The sequence below is a fragment of the Gorilla gorilla genome, chromosome 2, assembly GCF_029281585.2.
Source record: "Gorilla gorilla gorilla isolate KB3781 chromosome 2, NHGRI_mGorGor1-v2.1_pri, whole genome shotgun sequence".
NCBI classification, from domain to species: Eukaryota; Metazoa; Chordata; class Mammalia; order Primates; family Hominidae; genus Gorilla; species Gorilla gorilla.
The window spans coordinates 176,920,646-176,945,881 of record NC_086017.1 but is presented as its reverse complement, the minus strand read 5'-3'; the positions used below and the strand labels follow the sequence as shown (position 1 = coordinate 176,945,881).

Below are 25,236 nucleotides of genomic sequence, written 5' to 3'. Positions count from 1 at the left end.
TGGCTAACTGAAAGTGATCATAGAGCCAAAACCATAATGATTGTCCTGCCCAAGCTTCAGCATATATGGTTGCAAAATGTGAGCAGTGTTAATGCCGTGTCAAGTGTCTTGTGGTATTTCATCAGTGTCACTTACAAGGCATACTCAACATTTAACAGCAGGATCATTAACCATCCATGCTGTGATGTAATGGAATAGTGCTTCCCTACTAACCCTGAAACAAGCTCACTGTGTGTGACCTACATCCTTCCGCTGGATGAGTGTGAGAAAATGATGACACCACAGAAGCAAAGCAGCTGCTGTAAGTTGAGCCACAAGGAAGAAACTCTCAAGACAGGAAGAATAAATGCTTTAGAGGTGCACTAAAATAATGAATGAACTAATGTGGCATAGCTGTGAAATCATGCGAGGAAAAGAACTACAGGGACAGTAACAGAAGGTGGTTCTTTGAAGTAAAGACACTGAGCAGAAGAAAAATTGCCAACTTGTGTAATCAGTTGATGTTGCTAGTTAGCCAGTTTAAACATGCATTAAAGATAAAGATCTGCTTGAAACCAATTATTTTATTGTTTGGCTTCCTGTTTAAAGATGAAAATGAAATATGTGTATATATGTGACATATTTTACCTAGCAGTGAGTAGATGCAGAAAGCATGTAAAATGCTCTGCTGAATTCACTAACGTCACAAAATATTCCTTAATAATTGCCGGGTTTGATAGGCTGACCGTATGCTAGCACAGGAAACAATGCAGTGGACTTGTGTTGGAGAGAAGAATTTTGACATTTGGATTTTTAAAAATCATGTATATTGAACCCATGAACTCTCATGTGGAACATCAGATTTACTATATTTTAAACAGAAATGCCATCACTATAAAAACCATTACAAATTTGTCAATATACTTCCATTTAAAAAGCCTTTTCCTGCTTTTATTGATTTATTAATTAATTTTTTTTGAGACAGGATCTCACTCTGTCACCCACGATGAAGTGCAGTGGCACAATCGTGGCTTGCAGCCTCGACCTCCTAGGCTCAGGTGATACTCTCACCTCAGCCACCTCCCAAGTAACTGGGAATGTAGGCGTGCACCACCATGTCTGACCCATTTTCTTGTAGAAATTGAGTTTTGCTATGTTGCCCAGACTTGTCTTGAACTCCCACTGAAGCAATCCGCCCACTTAGGCCTCCTAAAATGTTGGGATTACAGTCATGAACCACTGTGCTCCACCTCCTTTTTCTCCTTTTTAGATAGATTATGTATTCTGTACCTTCTGTGTAACTAACTTGTTATTACATAAACTATATTCTAAATACATTATAAATTATTGTGATCATGACATTTATTATTGAATTAATACTGCCTAAGTAGCAATTTTCACAGAAAAGATAATTTTAAAAGACCGAAATGGTTATTCTCTTGGAAGCAGTTGACATAAAATAACAGACTAATACAGATTAAAATTCTGTTTTCCAACAGCTACTAGTGGTAAGAAATATAGTAAGCTTCTGATTTGTAGAAACCTTAGCTTTCTCATCTGATGAGGTGGTTAATAATATTAACTCTCATATTTCCTGAAATAATATAAAATATTTAATATAAATTGTCAATTATAATGACTGGCATAAGGTAGAATTACAACAAATGCTAATTATATTTGCTTGTTTGAAAATTTAACACTCTATTAAAAGGCAAAAAAGTGCTCACCTACAAATATTAATACATGCCTTCTGTTTAGTCCATAGAGAGCCCACAAGTAAGAGATTTAAAAGTGAAAGTTATCACTTACAGAAGATTAAGAATATATTGCATTGAGAAGATGGGGATTAAGGAGTTCATTAAAGGTTTTTTAAAAAATTATTTTCCTGAACATCATTTCAAGAAAGATAAGCGCCAAAGACATAAATATATTCTCCAGAGCATGTGCACTGCAAGTTGACAAATGTGTCTCTTTTATAGAGTTTGGTGAAGGTTATTCATTTTATTTTTCCTGTCTTGACCAGAAAATTGTGGCTTCTCATCATGTATGACTGCCTGCAGGGTCTTCTGAATAGGAAATTACCAATGGTGAAATTTGTATGACTTAAATAAGTGTTGAAGTGTGGGCGTTGAAAGGAGATACATATCAGAGACATCCATTCAGTTAATAGAACTAAGTTTTTGATTTGCATAGCTTATATCTAGAGCATTCTGTTTCTTATTTTCTATTTTACTATCTTCTCTAACTACATAATTAGCACAGATTGAAGCTATAATGGATTTCAATAATAGCACTTCTTTAGAATGATGTATACATCTTTAAATCTTAAGACAAGCATAGGAAATATGTATATTCTTTAAAAAAGGAAAATTTTTTTAAAGTTTAGAGTTAAAAGAAACATGCATTTTCTGTTACATTTCAGATTATTTTAGTTAAAGAATCTTCTATGCTTTTTTTCTTCATTCTTAGAAGACTACCTGCAATTGTAAAGCATGAATCCTGTAATACTTCTGTAAATGAATCACTATTGCATTTATACCATTAGCCTCTGAACAGATTTCAAGTTGCTGCTGCCAACTCTCGCGAGCTTTGTCAGTAACAGTCGATTGTTACATTCAGTAACACTGAATGTCAGTGCAGTCCAATTTACAGGCTGGAGCAGCAGCTGCATCCTGCATTTCCCCGAAGTATTACATGATTTTCACTCCTTGCAAACTTTACCATCTTTGTTGCAGAGAATCGGGTAAGTTGCTCTGAATTTACACCTTCGTGTAGAGATCCAAGTTACTGTAAAGCTCATTCTGTGGGATGAGAGTGATCTCTTCATGTGTTTGTTGTGTCCCTCTGGTGCTCTGTGGGGAACAGTTACTGAAGCTTGCAAATGGGACAGAGGAAGTGAGCCAGCAGGCACATGCATCAAATCTTCCTATTATTCAGGGAACGCAGACTTTGTTTATTTAACTGCTGAGAAAATAATGAATTTATTCAACTCTGTATAAAGGACCATAGCACGTGTGGAATCACTGTGATATATATTCTTAGTGAGTTTCCTAAGAAAACACACTTCATACTGGCTTACCCTTAAATGCATTGTTTATTGAATCTCTCTGTAAAAGTAATCTTTGATTAGTCTTACTTTTTTTTTCTTTTTAAATGGGATAAAGTTAGTAGTTAACTTATTTTTTCCTGAACAAAATACTTTTCTCAATCAACATTTTGTCACCTAAAACTTTAACAATAACAACTGGCAAATGAGAGGTCTGTTTATTTTATGTAAATAAAAACAAAACCTGTTTTCTAATTTGATTTACAGTGATTTATGAACATGTCCCCTTTGCCCTTTTTGTTCACTTTTTATATGTTTGTTTAAATTGTAGCAAAATATTTTACATTTGCTTTTATTTTACTATTATAGAAATAGTAAGCAAATGTACTTTCTGCTCATCCTATAATCTTGTAAAACTATTATTTTGATAACATCTGTTCCACTTTAACCAGGGAATTAAATATTAAGGATTATAAAATCTATGAATGACTAAAAGTAAACTGAAATGTGATTTCATTGTTTATGATTTCTATTTATTATATATTTTTATCTTATGAGTATGTCTTCTACATTTTTATGAATATATTTCATGATAATAAACTCAATTAGGAGCTCCTGTCACTAGTCTGTGTAATGCCTTCCTTAATATAAACTATCTCATAGTTACAATAAATAAAATGACCGTTTCCTTATATAAGTAGTTACTTTGTTTAAGGATAAGCGTGAGCTTTTAAAGTGTGACTTTAACATTTGAATAAAAATCTTCAGAATTTTCTCTGGATATAAAATAAAGTAGCCTTTTGGATGCCAAATAAATTTCTAATTGGGTTATCAAAGTTCTGTTTTGTTCTCCTAATTTTTTTTTGTTGTTGCTTGTTTGTATTGTCCTAGTTTTTTAATTGTAAAAATATGTTTGGGATGTATTCCATATTTCATTTTTATAAAACATAAGCTAATAATAGCTAAACAAGTCACGTCTTATCTATATATTTGGTTCCTTCTTCGAGTCATTTCTTGATAAGTATAATATATATTTACATTGAATATTATCTTCATTTCGATGGTTTCTTGCCAGCATCTGCTCATTCTTACCAAAATTAGACGGTCCCAGATGTTAAGAGAATTGTAATTGAATAGATAGCAACCTAAGAGAAGATTTAATTTTCAGAGAAGACTCAAGAAATCTCTCTAATGAATGTTCAAATTATTCACACAATGAAGTTTGCAAATGTTCTTCCTAATTGAGGACAGATAAAACATCTTAAGTTTCTTATATCTAATGTAGTGTCTTCTATATGTATACATGCCTAAAGCATAGCTGAAGAATTCCTGAAAGACAGTGATGTAGTCTATTTATAATCAGAATTCCTCAATTCCCCACTTCACTTATTCTGCAACAAAACAAGCTTTTTAAGTTTGATATAAAGACGTCGTTGTTCCAATTTCTTCAAATACATTTAAGAGCGCTTGTTCTAGATCATATTGATATTATCTGGATGGCTCTTTCTCTACCATTTTAAGAGGGTTTATTTCCAAGCAGAAATAAATATTTATTTAATTGTAACTTTTTAAAAGATAGGGAAATTATACACAGGGAAAATATTTTGAATATTTTCTTGAACATCTTTTAAAAATTCTTGGCTTGTCCATTATTTTGAAAATCTGGTTGATATTCAAGTATCCCAAAAAATAGCTCTTTATACAAATTATTTTATCACACTCACATCTTATAGTATAACATTTAGTATTTTTTGTTAAAATCAGCTAGGGAATATTAATAGTACTTTCAAAATTGAATTAAAAATACAAAAAAAGATTTGTCACCTTTTTTATTTGAAAGTTATTGTTATAACAGTTTAGCATTTTCAAAAATTGCCAGTAAATTTTCTTAATTCCAAACAAAAACTCAGTTCCTCAAAAACTCAAATTCCTCAAAAACTCAATTCCTCAAAAACTAGAATTGTCTGAATTCCAAACAAAAACTCCTGTCTTTATTTCCAATATTAAATACTATTTTGATAAGCAAATTGATCTAAATTCAGATACACAGCTGTACTTGTGAAAATGTGCCCCATTTTTATGATAACGTTTATGGTACTATGTTCTCTCAGAATCATATGAGACAGTATCCAATTGCACCAGAATTTATTAAAAGAAAAACGATCAAACCTGCACATTGTGCACATGTACCCTAAAACATAAAGTATAATAATAATAAAATTAAAAAAAGAAAAACGATAATGTTTTGTTGAATATCCTAATCATTAATAAAAATTTTGAGATATAGACTCGATATTTTTATTCCATTTTCATTTATTTCTCTTTTGATTGCTCAATTACATGATAAACATATCAAAATTTTTAAAGTCTTTTAATGGCAAAACTACAGAGTAGCATGTTAGAATAGATAATACCAGATTATAAAAAGGGCAAAGTGATGCTTATTTAAAAAATAAAGTACTGCAATTAAATATAAAAACATTAGTCTACAATACACTAACAGTATATGAACATCTGCATATTTTCATATTAAAGTACACATTAAATAATATGTCATATGACACTGCAACAATACATATGAGTTGGCATTATATTGTCATTCTTGCAATGAATGCATGCTTACAAGAATTGCTTTGATTGTTACCAATTACATTATTTGCAAGTTGATAACTCAGATATCATTATCGAAAAATTAAAGATTTTAATTCACACCATATTATTATATAACAAGACCTACTCAGCATAAAATATAAATATCAACATATAATAAATTTTGTATTAAATCAAGTTAAGTGACATGGGAAGATATTACAACCATTTGGATGTTATAGCAACTGTTTAACATAAACAATGAAACATCACATTTCATAATTACACAAAACACAAATACAGTTTTGTAGCAACTATAGTACTTGCTTTGCAATAATATAAACTGTTTGTAGAACAAGTTTGAAAACTATCAGAGACCAAAATTTATTTCAATTTGGTGTTTGGTTTCTAAAGACAAACTAATATTCAAATAAAGTCAAGGAAAAAATACATGATTTTTGCATTAGACTTAGAAGAACATTGACTGAGCTAGGCAAGAGGGAGAATGGGTACAACCAGGGATGATGCAATTAATTTATTAAATTGCAGCTTAGAACGAACCGCCCAATCAGCTTTGCATCTTATTCACTTTTTATTCCCAGAGGATGTTTTCAAAAAAGAAAATAAAAAAATCATACTAGCACTTTGTTTTTCTCCAGATTCTCTCCTGCATTTATTAAAGAGAAAGGGATTAGCGGTTATCAGAAAGAAAAAAGAACTGAAGCAGTAGAGTGCCTCTAAAACTTGATTATGTCTGAAATGTTATTAATGTCAGGTAACAGGAAACTTTAAGTCATTGTTATATTTTACTTATTTATTTACTGTGATTTATGATACAGTCATACAATACATAATGATGCTTCAATCAATAAGGGTGGTCTTATACAATTATAATATAGTATTTTCACTGTACCTTTTCTGTGTTTACATACACATACAGTTACCATTTTCTAACAATTGCCTACAGTATTCAGGAACATGTTATACAGATTTGTAGCCTAGATGCAACAGCCTATACCATATAGCCTAAAGGTGTGGTAGGCTATGGCATCTAAGTTTGCGTGAGTACACTTATAATGTATGCACAATGATTAGATCGCCTAACAATGCATTTCTTAGAATGTATCCCTGTCAATAAATGGCATATGACAAGGATACGTTATATAATAGTACCTAAATTATATATAATAGTACCTAAATATCATGAATGTAGAAATGCTGCTAAAAATATATTTTAATTATGTTTTATTGATCTTAGCACACATCTAATTGTACCAAACAGAACTGAAAAAATAATAATCTTGTGGCTTGATTTTTTTAAAACCTTGTTATTATAGCATTCATTTTATATGTAAATATATATGCATATACATATGAATATTGTTAGAATTAGATATAGAAATAGATATATCCAATAAGTATCAAGCCCTGAACCAAATGCTCCAGACCATGGATTAATAAATTGAGATATTTATTGGGATAAAAAATACTTGTAGGTCACTAGATATCCTATGACCATTGGTGAATTAGGCTGATTTGAAATATGATACCCTACGTCTGGGACATAGGCATTAGAATAGTTATTTATTCTCTTTCTTTGAGAAAATCTAAATTAAATAAACAAAGAAAAAACTAATACAAATGCTTAGTATTTGTAGGATTCGTTTATTCGTTGTGTAGGTTGGATTACAGCAACCTAATTACAGCATGAGAAAAAATAAAGGGAAGACTTTGTACATTAATGGATCTTTGTTATTATTATGTCAGTGAGAATCAGTATTTGTAATTGACTATTTTAGTTATATAAACACATTAGTTCTTTTATGGCCGGGCGCGGTGGCTCATGCCTGTAATCCCAGCTCTTTGGGAGGCCAAGGCAAGTGGATCACTTGAGGTCAGGAGTTCGAGACCAGCCTGGCCAACATGGTAAAACCCCATCTCTACTAAAATACAAAAATTAGCTGGGTGTGGTGGCATACATCTGTAATCCCAGCTACTTGGGAGGCTGAGGCAGAAGAATCACTTGAGCCCAGGAGGCAGAGGTTGCAGTGAGCCGAAATCACACCACTGCACTCTAGCTTGGCGACAGAGTGAGACTCCTCCATCTCAAAAGAGACATTAGTTCTTTTAAATGATATTTGCATCATATTTTGCTGTCCCTCTTTGTCACAGAGTTTCCAAATCTGATTTTTAATTTCTTTTTTATTGAAAAGAAACTCACATCTGCATTATGAATTTCTGATAAAACTTAGATCTCTTCTAATAGTCTATGTCATCCATTAAATATTAATTCATAAATGTCAAATACTTATGATTTTGTAGGTCACAAAGATTATTTTTGCTTCTGCCATGTGGCCCAATAGTTTCTAAGCTTTGATTCTCTAATTTCAGTCATATTTTCATTATAAAAAATACAAATAATTCTGACTGTGCTAACACATTATTTAGCTTCACTGGTTGCATATACTTTAATCTGTTAACAAATTGCTATAACAAATATGAATACATATTGAGTAATACTGAGTACAAAATTCCTCTGAAGCCACAATCTTCTCCCAGACATTATAATACTAGCCCCTGGTTCTCTCTATTGACATTATAAATCTGGTAAAGAGTCCCTCATGTTTATTAAATTTTGGAGAAATTACCTGGAATATATCCTCAGCCTTCGCTCTTTATTTTTTCCATAGCCCTTACTAGTGGTAGCATGTTTGTTAGTTTTTACAATTTGTAGCATAAATGGTGACTACCATATATTTGTTACTTAATATTCTGTGAATAAATTGTCTAAATTCTCTTCAGTTTGTATAATAGGGTTGTATAGAGGAAGATGTCACTTGGCAAAAGGGACCACAGAAAAAACAAGGAAAACAGAAAAGGACAATAATGACAATCTATTGATCCTTAAAAGTTCTTAACCTACTTAACAATTCTGCCAAGAACCAGCCAGTCATGATATTTCAGAGAATATATGAACTTGTATTTTCTCCTCTTACTAAGGCAGAAATTATATCTGATGTAGGTAGACTACTGTTTACTGCTTTTTTGGTGGAGCTGTACATATAGTCAGAAGTAACATTAAATTTGACTAGGACAAACATTCTATTTAAAATACTAGCTCTTCCTTACAAAGATTTGACAATAAATATCCCTAAAATGAATATTTTTTATTTTCCATTCCACTATCTTTTTTTCTAAATTGAAAACTAAAAATCTCTGTTTTCTATTTTTTCCTATGTAGGCCTTTACAGAAGCAGGTTTATTTGTTTTCATAATTTGTAGAATTACTAACGACTATATTTTAGGTAATTATCATCAATAAAGTATAATATGCTATATGTAGAAGGCTTATAAAACATTATACTTACCTCTCTTTCAGAAATCAATATGCAAAGCAAAGTCACAATCATATGCATCAGATTTCTCTTTTGGTTTCTTTTGCTCTGCATGCTTATTGGGAAGTCACATACTGAAGATGACATCATAATTGCAACAAAGAATGGAAAAGTCAGAGGGATGAACTTGACAGTTCTTGGTGGCACGGTAACAGCCTTTCTTGGAATTCCCTATGCACAGCCACCTCTTGGTAGACTTCGATTCAAAAAGCCACAGTCTCTGACCAAGTGGTCTGATATTTGGAATGCCACAAAATATGCAAATTCTTGCTATCAGAACATAGATCAAAGTTTTCCAGGCTTCCATGGATCAGAGATGTGGAACCCAAACACTGACCTCAGTGAAGACTGTTTATATCTAAATGTATGGATTCCAGCACCTAAACCAAAAAATGCCACTGTATTGATATGGATTTATGGTGGTGGTTTTCAAACTGGAACATCATCTTTACATGTTTATGATGGCAAGTTTCTGGCTCGGGTTGAAAGAGTTATTGTAGTGTCAATGAACTACAGGGTGGGTGCCCTAGGATTCTTAGCTTTGCCAGGAAATTCTGAGGCTCCAGGGAACATGGGTTTATTTGATCAACAGTTGGCTCTTCAGTGGGTTCAAAAAAATATAGCAGCCTTTGGTGGAAATCCTAGAAGTGTAACTCTCTTTGGAGAAAGTGCAGGAGCAGCTTCAGTTAGCCTGCATTTGCTTTCTCCTGGAAGCCATTCATTGTTTACCAGAGCCATTCTGCAAAGTGGATCCTTTAATGCTCCTTGGGCGGTAACATCTCTTTATAAAGCTAGGAACAGAACGTTGAACTTAGCTAAATTGACTGGTTGCTCTAGAGAGAATGAGACCGAAATAATCAAGTGTCTTAGAAATAAAGATCCCCAAGAAATTCTTCTGAATGAAGCATTTGTTGTCCCCTATGGAACTCCTTTGTCAGTAAACTTTGGTCCGACCGTGGATGGTGATTTTCTCACTGACATGCCAGACATATTACTTGAACTTGGACAATTTAAAAAAACCCAGATTTTGGTGGGTGTTAATAAAGATGAAGGGACAGCTTTTTTAGTCTATGGTGCTCCTGGCTTCAGCAAAGATAACAATAGTATTATAACTAGAAAAGAATTTCAGGAAGGTTTAAAAATATTTTTTCCAGGAGTGAGTGAGTTTGGAAAGGAATCCATCCTTTTTCATTACACAGACTGGGTAGATGATCAGAGACCTGAAAACTACCGTGAGGCCTTGGGTGATGTTGTTGGGGATTATAATTTCATATGCCCTGCCTTGGAGTTCACCAAGAAGTTCTCAGAATGGGGAAATAATGCCTTTTTCTACTATTTTGAACACCGATCCTCCAAACTTCCGTGGCCAGAATGGATGGGAGTGATGCATGGCTATGAAATTGAATTTGTCTTTGGTTTACCTCTGGAAAGAAGAGATAATTACACAAAAGCCGAGGAAATTTTGAGTAGATCCATAGTGAAACGGTGGGCAAATTTTGCAAAATATGGGTAAGTGCTGATTTTTGTCATTGTTCTCTGGCTTGGTTTGATCCGTTTTGCTTAGCTTTGCTTGGTCTCTGGGGTAGACTTTAGTATAAAGACACAGAAATGTTTTAATTATTTATTCTATTTGTACCAAAGCTGGTTTTATTTTTTCTGATGAAGTGCATTTCAACTCCCTGTGTCAGAGTGTTTAAAAGAAATCATTATCTTAGAAATTTTATAAAAAATATCTTCAGATTTCATCTCCAAAATGTTTCAAAGTATTTCAACAATGTTAGCCAAAGTTTTTATAGAAAAGGATGCTTAGTTGGAGAACTAAAATTAATGTGAGAATACTTTTTAACCTGCAAGTTTACAATGTTCACAGATTTACGTCAGAGTAGGACTATTTCTTCCCAAGCTCTTCAGCTTGGTACCATGATACCTGATACGTGAAGTAATATATCTCTGCTTAGGAAATTGAAGGGACATGATGGTGATGCAGTTGGCCCTCAGATTACCCAAAATACACAACATTTGCCATTGTATTGTTTGGTTTTTCTTTTTTTCCTAGTAGGCCTGATCAGATTTGAGGCAGCCTGTGTTTGACTGGGGCCCTGAGGGTTTAGCTAAGCCGTTCTCCACCTGAGCAGTCTTATGGCTGACATTAGATAATCAGAGACATTACAAAAAACATATTTCCCCCATATATTATAAGTATTGTGATAGTATGTCCACAAGAGTCAGAAAAAATAACCATTTAGTATATATTTTCTAAATATGCGTGTGTATCTATAGAAAATAAAGTAGTTTTTTTTTCTCCCACTACATTTGTAAACCAAAACCACATTTTATACATGGGAGTAAATTGCACCAATGTGAATAATTTTAAAAAAAATAGAAATTTAGAAATTTACTTATACAAGAAGTGTTTACATAAATCATAAGTAGATTGATTCAGTAATTCAGTCTATCACACTATCTTTTATAACTAAACAAAATGCTGATAGTTACATTATTGCTTTCTGGTGTTCTTTTCCACCCTCCATTTGGAATTCTTTGTATTTCATGTTACTGTATGTATGTTTCTACAATATCAGTTGTACAATTCTTTTCAAAACCGTTTAATACTTATTCACTGTGGATAAAGTTATAAATCTTCCACCTAGCATTAAAAGGCCTCTATAATCTTGCTGCAACTCACATTAGTCAGTAACACCAGGTTCTGGGTAAGCCAGTTATCTCACTAATACCAAAGATTCTGAGCTTAACTGCACCTTAGATCTTTCTTCTCGCAATGTGCCCTGTTTAGAACACCTACGTCTTTCCTCTTTAATGACAAAGTCCTACTTTTTTAAGGTCTTAATCTACTACACATCTCATGCAGCATTTCTTTAATTCCTAGAGTTGCAATTGCTTCAGACTTCTTGTTCACTCTCACAGAAGTTGACTGTAACTTGTCTATTTCCTCTTTCATTGTAAGCTGTTCTTCCTCAACCATACTAAACTACATTCTTGAAACAGAATCTGTGGTTTTGATTTGATATTCATTGAAGTACTATGATGGGTATGTATCATATTTAACAAATATTTGGCAAATGATTGAATGAGAGCTGGTAAAAGATAGTATGTGTAAAAAATATTATATTGCCTTTTCAAGATATGTGGGTTATTGTATTACCCGTAGCTGTAAAATATTTTATTCCTTCTCAACATCAGCATAAATTTCTGCTCAAGGAAAGAAGGATCAGCTTATTTTTAGAGGTGTATTAGAATTACTTATATCTCATTCTGCTCTCTCCCTCCAGACTTTATCCATATTACATCATTTACATATGTTTTTAATTCTTTCTTTAAATTCTAGGAACTGTAAATCATTTAAGGATTTAAGGATGATTTTTGAAATTATTGAAACCTAAACTTTTCAAAGGACTACTTCATTTTTTTGCATGTTGCAACCATTAAGGAATTTATATTTTCTCATTTCACAATGGAGAACACAAAGAATCAGATGTGTTAAATGCCTTGTTTATGGCACCCATATAACAGACCAAAGAAGAAAATTTTTGACACTTAATAGGATTATTTAATACTTAATTATTTAATTAATAATTAATTAATTAATAAGGTTATTTAATATTAACCTTATAATGGGAAATAAATAAAAATTGACATTTTAATAATAATAATACATATATGTCATGGAGATCATAAGCTATAAAGAGTTAAACTGTAAAGTAGTGTAGCAATAACAAGATGTTATTTTAGTAATTTTATTTGCAGACGATATTTGCACTGTTGAACAGAGATAATAACATTATATATTTGTGTTAAGGGTTGATTTGTTGTCAAGCATAATGTTAATATCCTGATGTTTGTTATCTATTTTCAAAGTATACATGTGAATTAATATAGAAGCTTTGAATAATTAAGTGAACTGCAGTGGAAACAAAGTTGATAACTGTTAGGTCTGGAAATCTATCCACATCTTTCTGACCACAGACTTGATGTCCCAAATCTGTAATTTCCAAGGGCAAAGACTTTCTTCCTAGGCCCCTTTCTTTCTACCCACCAATGACATTTAACAATGTCTGGAGCCCTTTTTGAGTGTCAGTACTAGGGATACAGATGATACCAGCAAGGTAAAGGCCCAGCATGCTGCTAAACACCCTGTAATGCACAGGACGGCATTCCACAATGATATAATTATTCATTCCAAAATGTAAATAATGCCAAGTTTGGGAAACTCTTCTAGTCTCTACTTCCTCAGAACTTCAAAATGTCTTATTAAGAAAGTAAAAGTAGAATTGGAGCTGTAATTATCATTTAGGAAAATGAGTTTTCAAGTTCATGATTCATGAAATGTTTTAATAAATTCTTCTTAATTAGTAAATATATGTCTACTATTTATAATCTTCATTGAAATATAATGTACATACTGTAAAAATATACACAATAAACATAAAGATCAGTAAATTTTTACCAATATGTACAACTCCATAAAGATAAAGCATAATTCCATTGCCTCAGAATAAAGTCACCCCCCACCTCTTTGCAAACAGCCATCTTACTCCCCATGTACAGTCAATCACTGATTCTATTTTTATTATAGATTAGTTTTACCTTTTCTAGAGCTTTATATTCACGGTATCATAGCCTATATAATCTTGTGTCTCGCTTCTTTTGCTCAGCATAGTAGAGTTGCAATTCATCTGTGTTGTATGTGTAAGTAGTTTATTTGTTATTCACTGCTAAGTGCTATTTCCTATGGATGATTGTACCACTACTTGTTTATCCATTCATTCATACGTTGTTTCCTTTTGGGGATATTATGACTAGCATTCTACGAATATTTTTCTGGAAGACTTTTGTCTTGTATAAAATCTGTAGAAGATGTTTTTTTCTCTTATTTTGAGTAAAAAGTGAGAGGAATTGCAGGAACACATATAAGCACATGCTTATTTTTTTTAAAGAAACTGTTCAACTATTTTCCTTAGTTGAGAATTTTATACTCCCAAAAGCAATGATGTACCAGAGCCCCGCTTGTTTCACATCTTCAGCATCACTCGCAACTAATCAATCTTCAATTTTAGCTGTTCTTCTGGCTTTGTAATGACATCTTATTGTGCTATTACTTTGTTTCTCTCTGATGGATATAGATGTGAAACATCTTTTCTTATGCTTACTGGTCATTGGTATTTTTTCTATTTTGAAATGTTTAAGTCTTTTGCCAATTTTTATTGGGTTTATCTCTCATTGACTTGTAAGAATTCTTATATTCATAGGTGGAAATTGAACAATGAGAACACATGGACACAGGAAGGGTAACATCACACACCGGGGCCTGTTGTGGGGTGGGGTGAGCGGGGAGGGATAGCATTAGGAGACATACCTGATGTTAAATGACGAGTTAATGGGTGCGGCACACCAACACGGCACATGTATACATGTGTAACTAACCTGCACATTGTGCACATGTACCCTAAAACTTAAAGTACAATAAATAAAAAAAGATACATATCCTATGTATTTTCATATTTTCAATATTTTTTCCCAGTTTATATCTTACTTTGATTTTTAAAATGTTGAATTTCAATGAATCTCAGCTTATTAGTTTATTTCCATCTTATCAAATAAATATTTCCCTACACCAACATTTGTGAAGACTGGTTTTTTTTCTGTTTTCTTCTTGCTTTATGGTTTTAGCTTCTTACTTTTGATTCATAATATATTTACATTCATATCTGTGACCTTTTAATGTAGGCATTGAGGTTCATTATTTCCCATATAAATATTCAGATATTACATCACTATTCTTTAGAAAAGACATGTCTTTACTTACTAAATTACTTAGGCTACTTTCTTGAAAATCAACTGACCATATATGTGTGGATATGAATGAGTACATTTTATTCTGTCCCACTAAATGGTCTCATGTCTATTCTTATGCCAGTACTGGAGTGCCTTATATAGTATGTCTACACAGTATTTTTTTAATTGGAGAGTTTAAAGGAGTACACTATGTTTTCACAAAAAAAACTTTTGATTTGAAAAAAAACAGTTATGTCTATTTTAGTTTTGCATTTCCAAATAAAGATTAGAATCAGCTTCTCAGTTTTCACAAAAGCTGATTAGGTGTTAAAATTATTGATTAATGTAAAGAGAATGTTCATATTAACATTACTGCTTTTAAATCCATGAATATGGTATACCTTTCCTTTTATTTTGTTGTTTTTTAATTTCTATAAATATTTAAAAGTTTTACATGTACAGTCCTTGGATATATTTAATTAAATTTATCCCTAAGAGTTTTATGTATTTTAAAATTTAGATTTTGCTAGTATCTAAATATACACTTGATTTTCTATGTCATGCAACCTTGCTAATTTCACTTATAAAGTTTGGTAGATTTATCAATTTTTTAATTTGGGAGATAAAGCTATTTTCTGTGAATGATGGTGGACAGTTGGCTTTTTCCTTTTCAATATTTATATCTATCGTTTTCTTGATGATTTTGTTATTGCATTCTCTAGGATTGTTAGCACAATATTAAATAATAGATGTGAGAGCACATAGTTTCAAATCTTAGAGGGATGAGTTCACCATTTTAGTATTGTCTATATTAACTATAGTTTTGCCCTTCATCAAATTTAGGAAATTCTCCTCTATTCCTATTTCTTGAGAGTCTTTATTATAAATAGATATTAAATTGTGACAAATGCTCTTTCTGCTTCTATTGAAAGGACCATCATATTTTTGTTGCTTTGTTTTCTCATTAATTTTGTTAGTGTGGTGAATTATATTAAAACAATCTTGCATTCCTAGAATAAAAACAACTTTATCTAATATAGTGTCATTTTAATAGATTTTTATATTGTTTTCTAATAATAATATAATTTATTGATGTTTTCCTCTTATTCATGAAAAATATAAGTATACAATTTTATTTATTTTAATTTCTTTGTAAAGCTTTCATGTAAGAATAATCTTAGGCTGAACATGGTGGCTCATGCCTGTAATCCCACCACTTTGGGAAGCCAAGGCAGGAGGACTGCTTGAAGCCCGAAGTTCTAGACTAGCCTGAGCAACAAAGTGAGAGAGTCCATCTCTACATTAAAAAAAAAAAAAAAGTTGGTTGGGTATGGTGCCACACACCTGTAGCCTCAGCTACATGGGGCCGAGGCAGGAGGATCACTTGAGCCCAGGAATTCATGGCTGTAGTGGACTATGATCATGGCACTGCACTCTAGCCTGGGTGACAGAACAGATCTCATATCTGAGAAAAAAAATATGTAGTAACCTTCCTTCTGCTTCAAGATTTTTTAGTTTGCAAACCATCGGGATTATTTAAGTCTTTAAATATTTAACATATTCGTCAATGAAACCACTTAGATCTGGAGTTTTCCTTATGGGAAAATATCTTATTATAAATATAATACTTCATAGGATATAGAGCTATCTAGACATCTATTCCTTCTTGATTCAGTAGTGATAGGTTATAGTTTTCAAGGATTATTTTTCCATTTATTCCATTATCAATTGGCATTCCCCTTTTCTTAACTGTCATAGGTTTGCATTGCCCATTATCCAGTTTCTGAAATTCATTGCCTTGTTTGTTCTGTCCAGTATTATAATTGTTTATGATGAGAAGGCTAATCTCACCTTATCATGGATGAAGGTGAAAGTCCAACACTTTCCTCTCCGTTCGTATTTTAAGGGCATCTTAACCTTTATAGATCTCATTCAGTTATATAAAACTCATTTTTCACTTACTTTATAAATTATCAAAGAGATATAAGATTTTTAAATTTGATTTCTTAATAAAATTAAAGGTTATTTTGAGCTAGCACTAAAGGACATGCAAATTTGATGTCTTTGGTTTCAGTGTTTTAAGATTTCTTACAGAATAGAAGTCATAATATAATTTAGGCCTTTGCTAACTGGAATTGCTACCTATATATATTTTACTTGGTTTTGTTCTTCCTCTAATGCTACCTGTAGAAATGAACTTAAAATTTTACCTAAATAGCACACAGGTCTATGTGTGCATTATGTCTTTTATATTATAATATATGTGAAAATATCAGTACAACATAATACGTCTGCCAATCACCCATCCAAGAAATAACTTGATAGCGAAAAAAATTAAGTTAACCAGAACTTAACGAAATGTTGTCAATACTATCCAAGTGGTACAGAAAATTGGTGAAATTAAACTTGGGTTATGAGAAAGACCAGAGCACTAAAGAAGGAAAATATGCCAAATGTAATTAGTAAGATAGTATAAAATGGAGGTTATCATTATTTCAAAACCCCTCCAGCTTCTTTCTACTCTTGCAGATAATCTTTTCTTTACAATATCCTCCCTTGGTGCTCTATTCATTCAGAGCTTCTTCAGTGTAAAATCTCAGAGAGAACCATTCACAGTGCAGTTACACAGCCTTCCAGATCATGTGTGATAGCCAATGTAATGTTCCCAGTGTCAATCTTTTTACAGATCCTTTGTATATGTAAACTTAGGTAAGCTACTTAAAATTCCCTGATATTTTTTTCTTATCTGTAAAATGGGAATATAAATATAACTCTCTCACTGCCTTTAAAACTTGTCATTGACAGAAAATTGTATTCCACTTCTCTATTTAAAAAAATCAGTTCTTCCTCATGCTCTATTCTTATCTAAGATTAAACTTAGCTTCCACACCAAAAAAAGTACAATTGTTTAATTTCCTGACTCAAAACTACTTAATTAATCATGTAAGCTTTCAAACAAATAAAGGTAAACTTTAATATTGAGGCAATTTACTTGCTTCTATACTTTTTCATTCATTGATTCATTCATAGCCTCTTATTTATTTATCATTTATTTATTCAGAACCTCTCTGAAATGGTTAATATTTTCTAATGCTTTTTTGCCAGGAATAAATGTTCTGACATGTCACTTTTATTTTGTCCTGTTTTGATATCATAAAATCACAAGCTACTTAACAAAGTAATTTGAAAGTAACATCACAGCACACATGCTGCTATTCTCATATCATAATATTTTATTTATTATTTATTCTCTTACACTTTAAGGAAATTTATCACAGAATGAGCAATTTATTAAACTTGAACAAAAATGTATTAATAAATTTTTCACCACTGAAGTTAACTGATCTGGAAAAAAGTAAATGAGAACAGTTCTTCATTTTTGTAATGGGGAGTGGGTAAGACAATTACATGCTAAGCCAAATGTTAATACACAAGATATTTTAAAATGATTGGGACAATTTGAAAATAGATATTCATCTTTTTACTAAATTTTAATTGTAATAATCAGAAATTGCAGATTTGACAGATTCCTAAAGGAATCAATTTTGTTTCTGATTTGAGATACACACACCCACACTGCAGGAAGGGTGGCCATACAGATGGCCATAACGTCATTAAAGTACCTGGAATACACTCAATAATTTGTTCTCTAATGCTTTTAATGTAATTTTAATTTAATATTTAGCATTTAATTTGTATATTTTTATATGACACAGTAAAAAATTGATTGAAATAACAGTATTTTAACATCACTTATTTCCTAAATGGGTATATTTTCTTGGTGCGCTCTCTCTCTTTTTTTTTAATTGGAATCATTCCATGTTTTTAAATGACAACAGAAAAACTGGGGAAAGGTCAAAGAAATTATGGATGGAGAAATCGTGCTACTTCATTCTAAATGTCTGTATAGGAATTTAGCATATATTTATACTTATTATATAGTATTTGTGCAAATCCCTTCACCAAGAAATTAATTTCCAAATTATAATTGAATTTACTTTTTGTTATATTTTTCAACTAATAAATATTATAGAACTTTACCACAATACAATTCTTAGAGGTCTCTTCAATATATCAAAATAATATCAGTTAAAGATACTCTTAACATGAACAGTGTACTATCACAATGACAAGGTGTGAGGTATATGCATTCTATTATTAGAATTTTAAAGTGCTGAAAGGATGAGACTATCTAACTTTTTTTAAGTGAGAAAATTATGTTCCATAGAAGAAAAGTGAATTGCAACTAATAGGTGACAGAACAATGATTAACTGTGACTCAAGGCTATTAACTTTCATTTCCTTGTATTATACATTCGTCAGGCTGCCTTCACCATGAATTCTTAAAAGCAGTCATTAAGTATGCTTACAAAATGCATTTGGTTGTAAACTTGTAATTTTAAACGTTAGCATGCTTATACCTGCTTGGTTAATGTTATAGAGGTAAGGGCAGAGAACAGACTAAAATTAGACATCATGAGACTTAGAGGCAAGTTTAAGTTTGTGAGACTGTCATCTGGCCATCTAGTCCAATTATTATCAGACTTATAATTAGATTTTCTGACAGATAATAGTTCACGTGGCTTCCAGAGTGAAGAGAAAAATTCTTACCCTCTGATTCTACAATTATTTGTGGTATATTATCATAATTAACCCAATGGAACATTTTCATGACTTTAAAAAAGAATCAGGGCTTAAATCCCCTTGGATTTATTTTATTGTTATCATAACAGCATCAATGTTCTATCACTTTAAATCTTTTTTTCTCCTTAGAAATTAATTTAGGAGTTACTCAGAAAAGAATAAGGCAAAAATGCCAACTGTAGTATTCCTGTAACTTACCTTAATTTTAACAGATAGAATATAAATGTAGGTTTAAAAAAAATGGATACCCGTTAGTGTAATGTATTTGAAAAGAAATAATTGTGTTATGAGACAATTTAAAGTGTATATAAGATCACTTTCAGAACCATTTCAGAGTGCAGCAATATTTTACAATGAATGACAGTGGAATGAGATAGAGAAATCCGATGTCCCCCAAAGGGGCAAATCTATAAAGAGAGCTATAAAACTGAGATATGTTTGATCAAGTATTTCAGAATACTCTCTCGCAGTGCAGCAGAAAAAAACTAATGCACTCAGTATAAAATGGCTCATTAAAACATGGAAAATCTCATTTATAGGATTGATTTACTTGGAAATAATCTGATTTGTTTGCTATGTTTCTGCACATGTTTTTTAGTTGGAAAAAGTATAACATTCAGTCCACTTGTACATATTAAATTCAGTCTAATATTAATAAATCATTTTTTTAGAAATCAAAGTAATAATTTCAGGAATGTACACATAGATGTAATGCTTCAAAAGATCTGTCAGAAATAATAGCTTAAATATTGCAAAGTAACAAAACATAGTAAATAAAATGTGAATTTATGTATTTTTCTGTATGGAGTTTTTCTGTTCCACAATCAGATATGACTCAGGCTAATGATTCTCTATTTATTGAATTTAGCAAAAACATAAGAACAGAAACACACCTAAAATATTTTTAAAACTACAAACACAGAAGACAAGGTTAACAGCATAAAAGAAAATAATGGTAGCAGTAAAACAGATAGAGCCTTAAAATAAATAAGTATGTTGATTAAAAACTATTTTGTGGTTAACACTCTTCTCATTTGTATAAACAATATAAAAAGTAGTGTCACTTACTGGTAAATGCATTTATGAAGGAATGTACTTCCTAGAAATGAATTGGAATGATAATTTTTTAAATTATAAACACTTTTAAGAGATGTAATACTATTTATTTTAATTACTTTTAATTCTAAAAATGTTGAAATAATCCCAGTTAGAAGTTAAAAACCTAGGCCAGGCATGGTGGCTCATGCCTGTAATCCCAGCACTTTGGGAGGCCGAAACGGGAGGATCATCCGAGGTCAGGAGTTCGAGATCTGCCTGGCTAATATGGTGAAACCCCGTCTCTACTAAGAATACAAAAATTAGCTGGGTGTGGTGGTGCACGCTTTTAATCCCAGCAACTCGGGAAGCTAAGGCAGGAGAATCGTTTGAACCCAGGAGGCAGAGAATGCAGTGAGCCAAGATTGTGCCAGTGCACTCCAGCCTGGGCAACAAGAGCAAAACTCTGTCTCAGGAAAAAAAAAAAAAAAAGTTAAAAACCTAAACACACAGTACTTAAGAATTAAATTTTTTGTTTATTTTTTCACCTCCAAAGAAAGGCCTTGACTTTTAATTGAATTTCCAACATAGCATGATGCATCAAAAGAGCATGGCATTAGAGGAAAATAGCTTGATTTTGAAGCCATGTTTGCCACATAGTTGCCAAGTTAATTGTTCCCTCTATGTCTCTATTTCTCTAATAAAACCTTCCTCACATGGTTATTGTGAAAACTTGCCCAGTGAATAATACGTTTATATGTATTTCATTGTAGATGCAAATAGATCTGGGTATACCTATGGATAAGTCTGTAAGCAACAATTAGATTGGTAATAGGATGGTATTGTTGTTCTCTTCACTAACGTCTCTTCCTCTGCTTCATGATCTTCTTCGTGTTGGTAGTTTCCATTTACTAGATGTTTCAGTAAGATCCAAGCAAGGGTCTAAATATTCCAGATAGACTTTGCATGTAGTCTTTACAACCACTCTGTGTAAAATACATTAATATCCCTATTTTACAAAGAAAGCTACTGATGATTGGAAAGTTTAGGTGACACAACTAACATTTGTTTTTAATTTTTTAATTTTTAATTTTTGTGGGTTAATTTTTCCACCTGCATGTCTTGATTTAAAAATGATATTTTAAATTATGGTACCTAAAATAATGCTTTAGTAGTCCTAAAATCAGAAAAACAGTAGTTAAATATAAGAATATATTGTTGGCAGAAATATGTCTCATCCTCCTTATGAAGTTACCATTCTCAGTGTACTAGGTAAACTTTATCCAAAATGACATTTTATAATTTCTAATTTCAAAATCTATTTATTTATTTTATAGTTTATATTATATGCTTTGTTTTGTATTCTGTAATTATGTATTTATATAAAATGTGAAAAATAAATTTGATCATAACAATTTATCTGTAGCTGTAATTATAAAGCAGTATAAAATTTAATAAAACAAGATGCTTCTGATTCTTCAGCATTCCCTCAGATAGACATTTTTGAATGAAAGTCATGAGATTGTTTCCAAGGTACACTGCTTTTAAAATCACAAGTTATTAAATAATACTTTTCAGTATAAAATAATTATGGTCAGATTGATGAGTTTTAAGAAATTATACCTGCTGCAATTTTCCTTCTTTAGATTGTAAGGCCTTTGAGGGTAAAGATTTTCTCTCTCTTCTCCATGCCTCACTGTTTTTTTATTTGCTTTGTCATCTTTGCCTATTTATGTTGTGTTTACTGCTGCATCCATATTACCTCAATAATGCTTGATGCATGTGAGCTTTCAAATATAGTTGTGTGTTATCATGGTGAGAGTTCTGGAAAAACTATAAAACACAGAAGCATAGAGCAAGATGCAGATAGAATGTGTTACCATTTGTAAGGCGGTCACGAAAAGCTTCTGACAAAGTTCTATTAAAATAGAGGGACAGAGTAAATCATGTGAATATCTGGGGAAAAATTTTCCCAGAAGAGAGAACAACCTCTAAGACTAAAGTATTTGGGATGTTGCAGGAACAGCAAGAAAGATAGTGCGGCTGGAATAGGTATGTGAAGGGGAAGTGATAAGAGGTAAGGTCAGAGAAGTATAAAGAGCCAAGATATATGATTTGAAGCTTGGATGAGTTTCTGAAATCTTTCCTGAGTGAGACATTTAGTTATGAAATATTCAGGAATTTGAGTAGCATATTTTGGCTCAAACATTATAAAGAAATCTCTGACAGGTAGGTACACAAGAATGAAGTGTACAGAAGAACTAGGAGGTTATTACAGCAATCCAGTTAAGAAATGATCATAGATTAGGTAAAAGTGGGAAAAAATGATCAGAATCAGGTTATACTTTGAAGGAAGGTCTGACAATATTTGCTGAGATATTGGATGTGGAATATAAGAGAATAAATTGGGACAAGGATACTACACTGCAAAATTTTTTATTTGAGCCACCAGAAGAGTAGAGGTCACATTTCCTGAGATATTAACAACTATTGGAGGATGTGGTTGGGAGAGTGAAATCAAAAGTTCTATTTCAGACATTTCAAGTTTAAGGGACCTGTTTTTCCAGAAATATTTAAATTAAATTGTTTAATTTATATTTAAATTTTTATTGTGCCAAGACATCTGAAATTCAAGGGAGAAAAAGGGGCTATAAATTTGGTATCTAAAAGTATGAAGATGGTGTTTAAAGCTATGAGACAGGTTTATTTCACTTACAGAGGTTTTAGATAAAACACATGTCTAAGCACCTCAAGGTTAGAGGGAGGGAGGAGGAAGAAAAAACTGTAGAGAGAGAATGGAGTAGCCAAATGAATTGGAGGACAACTAGGAGAACATGGTATCCACTCAAGACTAAATAAAGAAAATATTTCAGGAAAGGAGTATCCGTATAGAATATAGAATGAGTACAAAGAAAATTATGTGAAATTGTGTATGATTGTGGGTTTGGAAATGTGGACATATTGGTAGCAAAGATATGGTGTTTTGATGGGATGGTGGGAACTAAAACCTTAATAGAGATGCAAAAGAGAATGAGAGGAGAGGAATCAGTAATTGCAATTTGAGGCAACTCTTTCAAAGAGCATTACTCTAAAGTGGATCAGGGAAGTCAACTCAGGGGATGGCTGGACAAGAGAGGGTAGAGGTGTTTTTGATTGGCTTTGCTTTTTCATGGGGAATATTGCAACATGATTGTGAACTGATGGGAATGGTACAGTGATTATAGTGATTAATCTGGTGTTGTGTAATCATCAACTCTATCTACTTAATTTTATTTACTTTCTTTATAGAAAACTATCCTCATAAATACAAGGCAAACCACTTGGTTAGAACTTAGGTCATCAGTAATTAAGACTATGTGGATCTAAAATAAAAGGAATCAAGAGACAGGTAGCAAAGAGAAAAATAAACAACATCCTAGATATTCTGAACATCAAAAAAGTATGACAAATATTTCTTTGATATGTATTCCATAGAAAAGGTCATATTGAAACCTATTGACTTGTACTGTGCCCTAAATTTTAAGAGAATTACTCATTGATTTTTTTTTTTGATGAAAGACAAATCAGAAACAACAATTTTCTAAGAAGGCATAGGCAGAAGGCAAGTAACCTTACAATAGAACTGAGAGGTCACAGTCTAATTGCATGACAAGAAAGCGGGGGAAAATAACTTCTCATAAGCAAGCTGGTATAAGTAGTGACAAAATATTGACCCTAGACCACAAAACATGTACGTGCTGCTCTCTGTGTGTCCTTGAACATTCATAGAAGTATTATGTAATGTCTAATAGAAAATTAATCTGTTAAAATATAATGAATATGTTGTAATAAAAATACTTGTCCTTAAAGAATATACTTCTTATGTAATATGTAAAGAATAATAATAATTTAGCCTATTGTATAGTCAGGATATTCTAAAGAAAGTACTGACCAGGTAGCCTTTGGAGTCATAATTTTAAATCTATAATATTAAAAATTACATCAATTAAATTTATTAATTGCTAACATTTGCTAGCACCCTGCTCAGGACTTCACTTTCATGGTTGTAGCAATTCTCTAAAGAAGTATCATCATCCTCAACAGGTGTTGATAAGGATATTGAGGCTTACAGAGCTGAAGCTACTCAAAATTCCACAGCTATCAGTGAAAACCAGAACTCCAAATTGAACTTTGTGGTGTGATGGAGGAACCCAGATCCATCTTCCCTAAACTTTGCTCCCTCTCTATTAGAATTTTTGCTTACCACTAGGGAAGGAAAAGAGCAAGAATTCAATCTCCTTTGCCCTTATTTTTTTTTTATTTCTAAAATCAAAGTGTTAATACCTATCTCCTTGGCTGTTATGGAAATTTGAGAAACTATATGTAATATGCCTGACATTATTCCAGATACATACTGTAAGTAATATTGCCAGATAAAATACAGGACATTCAGTTAAATGTGAAAAATAAGCTAAACCAGAAATATATATATGTAATATACATTGTTTTAAATATATAAGTATGATACTAATACTAACATATATTGGTATGAATATAATACTAATACTAATATTTAATTATAAATATTTACTAATACTAATATCTATTATAGATATGATTTATAATTAAATATTAGTATAAGTTAAAAATTAGTATAAATATAATATTAATTCTAACATATATTAGTATAAATATGACCCATACGTCTGATGGGACATAATTATACTAAACATTATTTGTATTTTAGTTGGAATTCACATTTAACTGGGTGTTTTG

The 25,236-nt window shown here is 31.8% G+C and overlaps 1 protein-coding gene across 1 annotated transcript in view; it reads left to right on the top strand.

Annotated features, from left to right (window-relative positions):
- Positions 1-2,524: 2,524 nt before the first annotated feature.
- The window catches only part of BCHE (butyrylcholinesterase), a 64,542-nt gene continuing 41,830 nt past the window's right edge, over positions 2,525-25,236 (top strand). Inside the window, exons 1-2 of the mRNA XM_019024713.4 lie at positions 2,525-2,722; positions 8,994-10,518. Coding sequence (XP_018880258.3) covers positions 2,608-2,722; positions 8,994-10,518 — 1,640 coding nt within the window. The 5' untranslated portion in view covers positions 2,525-2,607. The remainder of the gene's footprint in view (positions 2,723-8,993; positions 10,519-25,236) is intronic.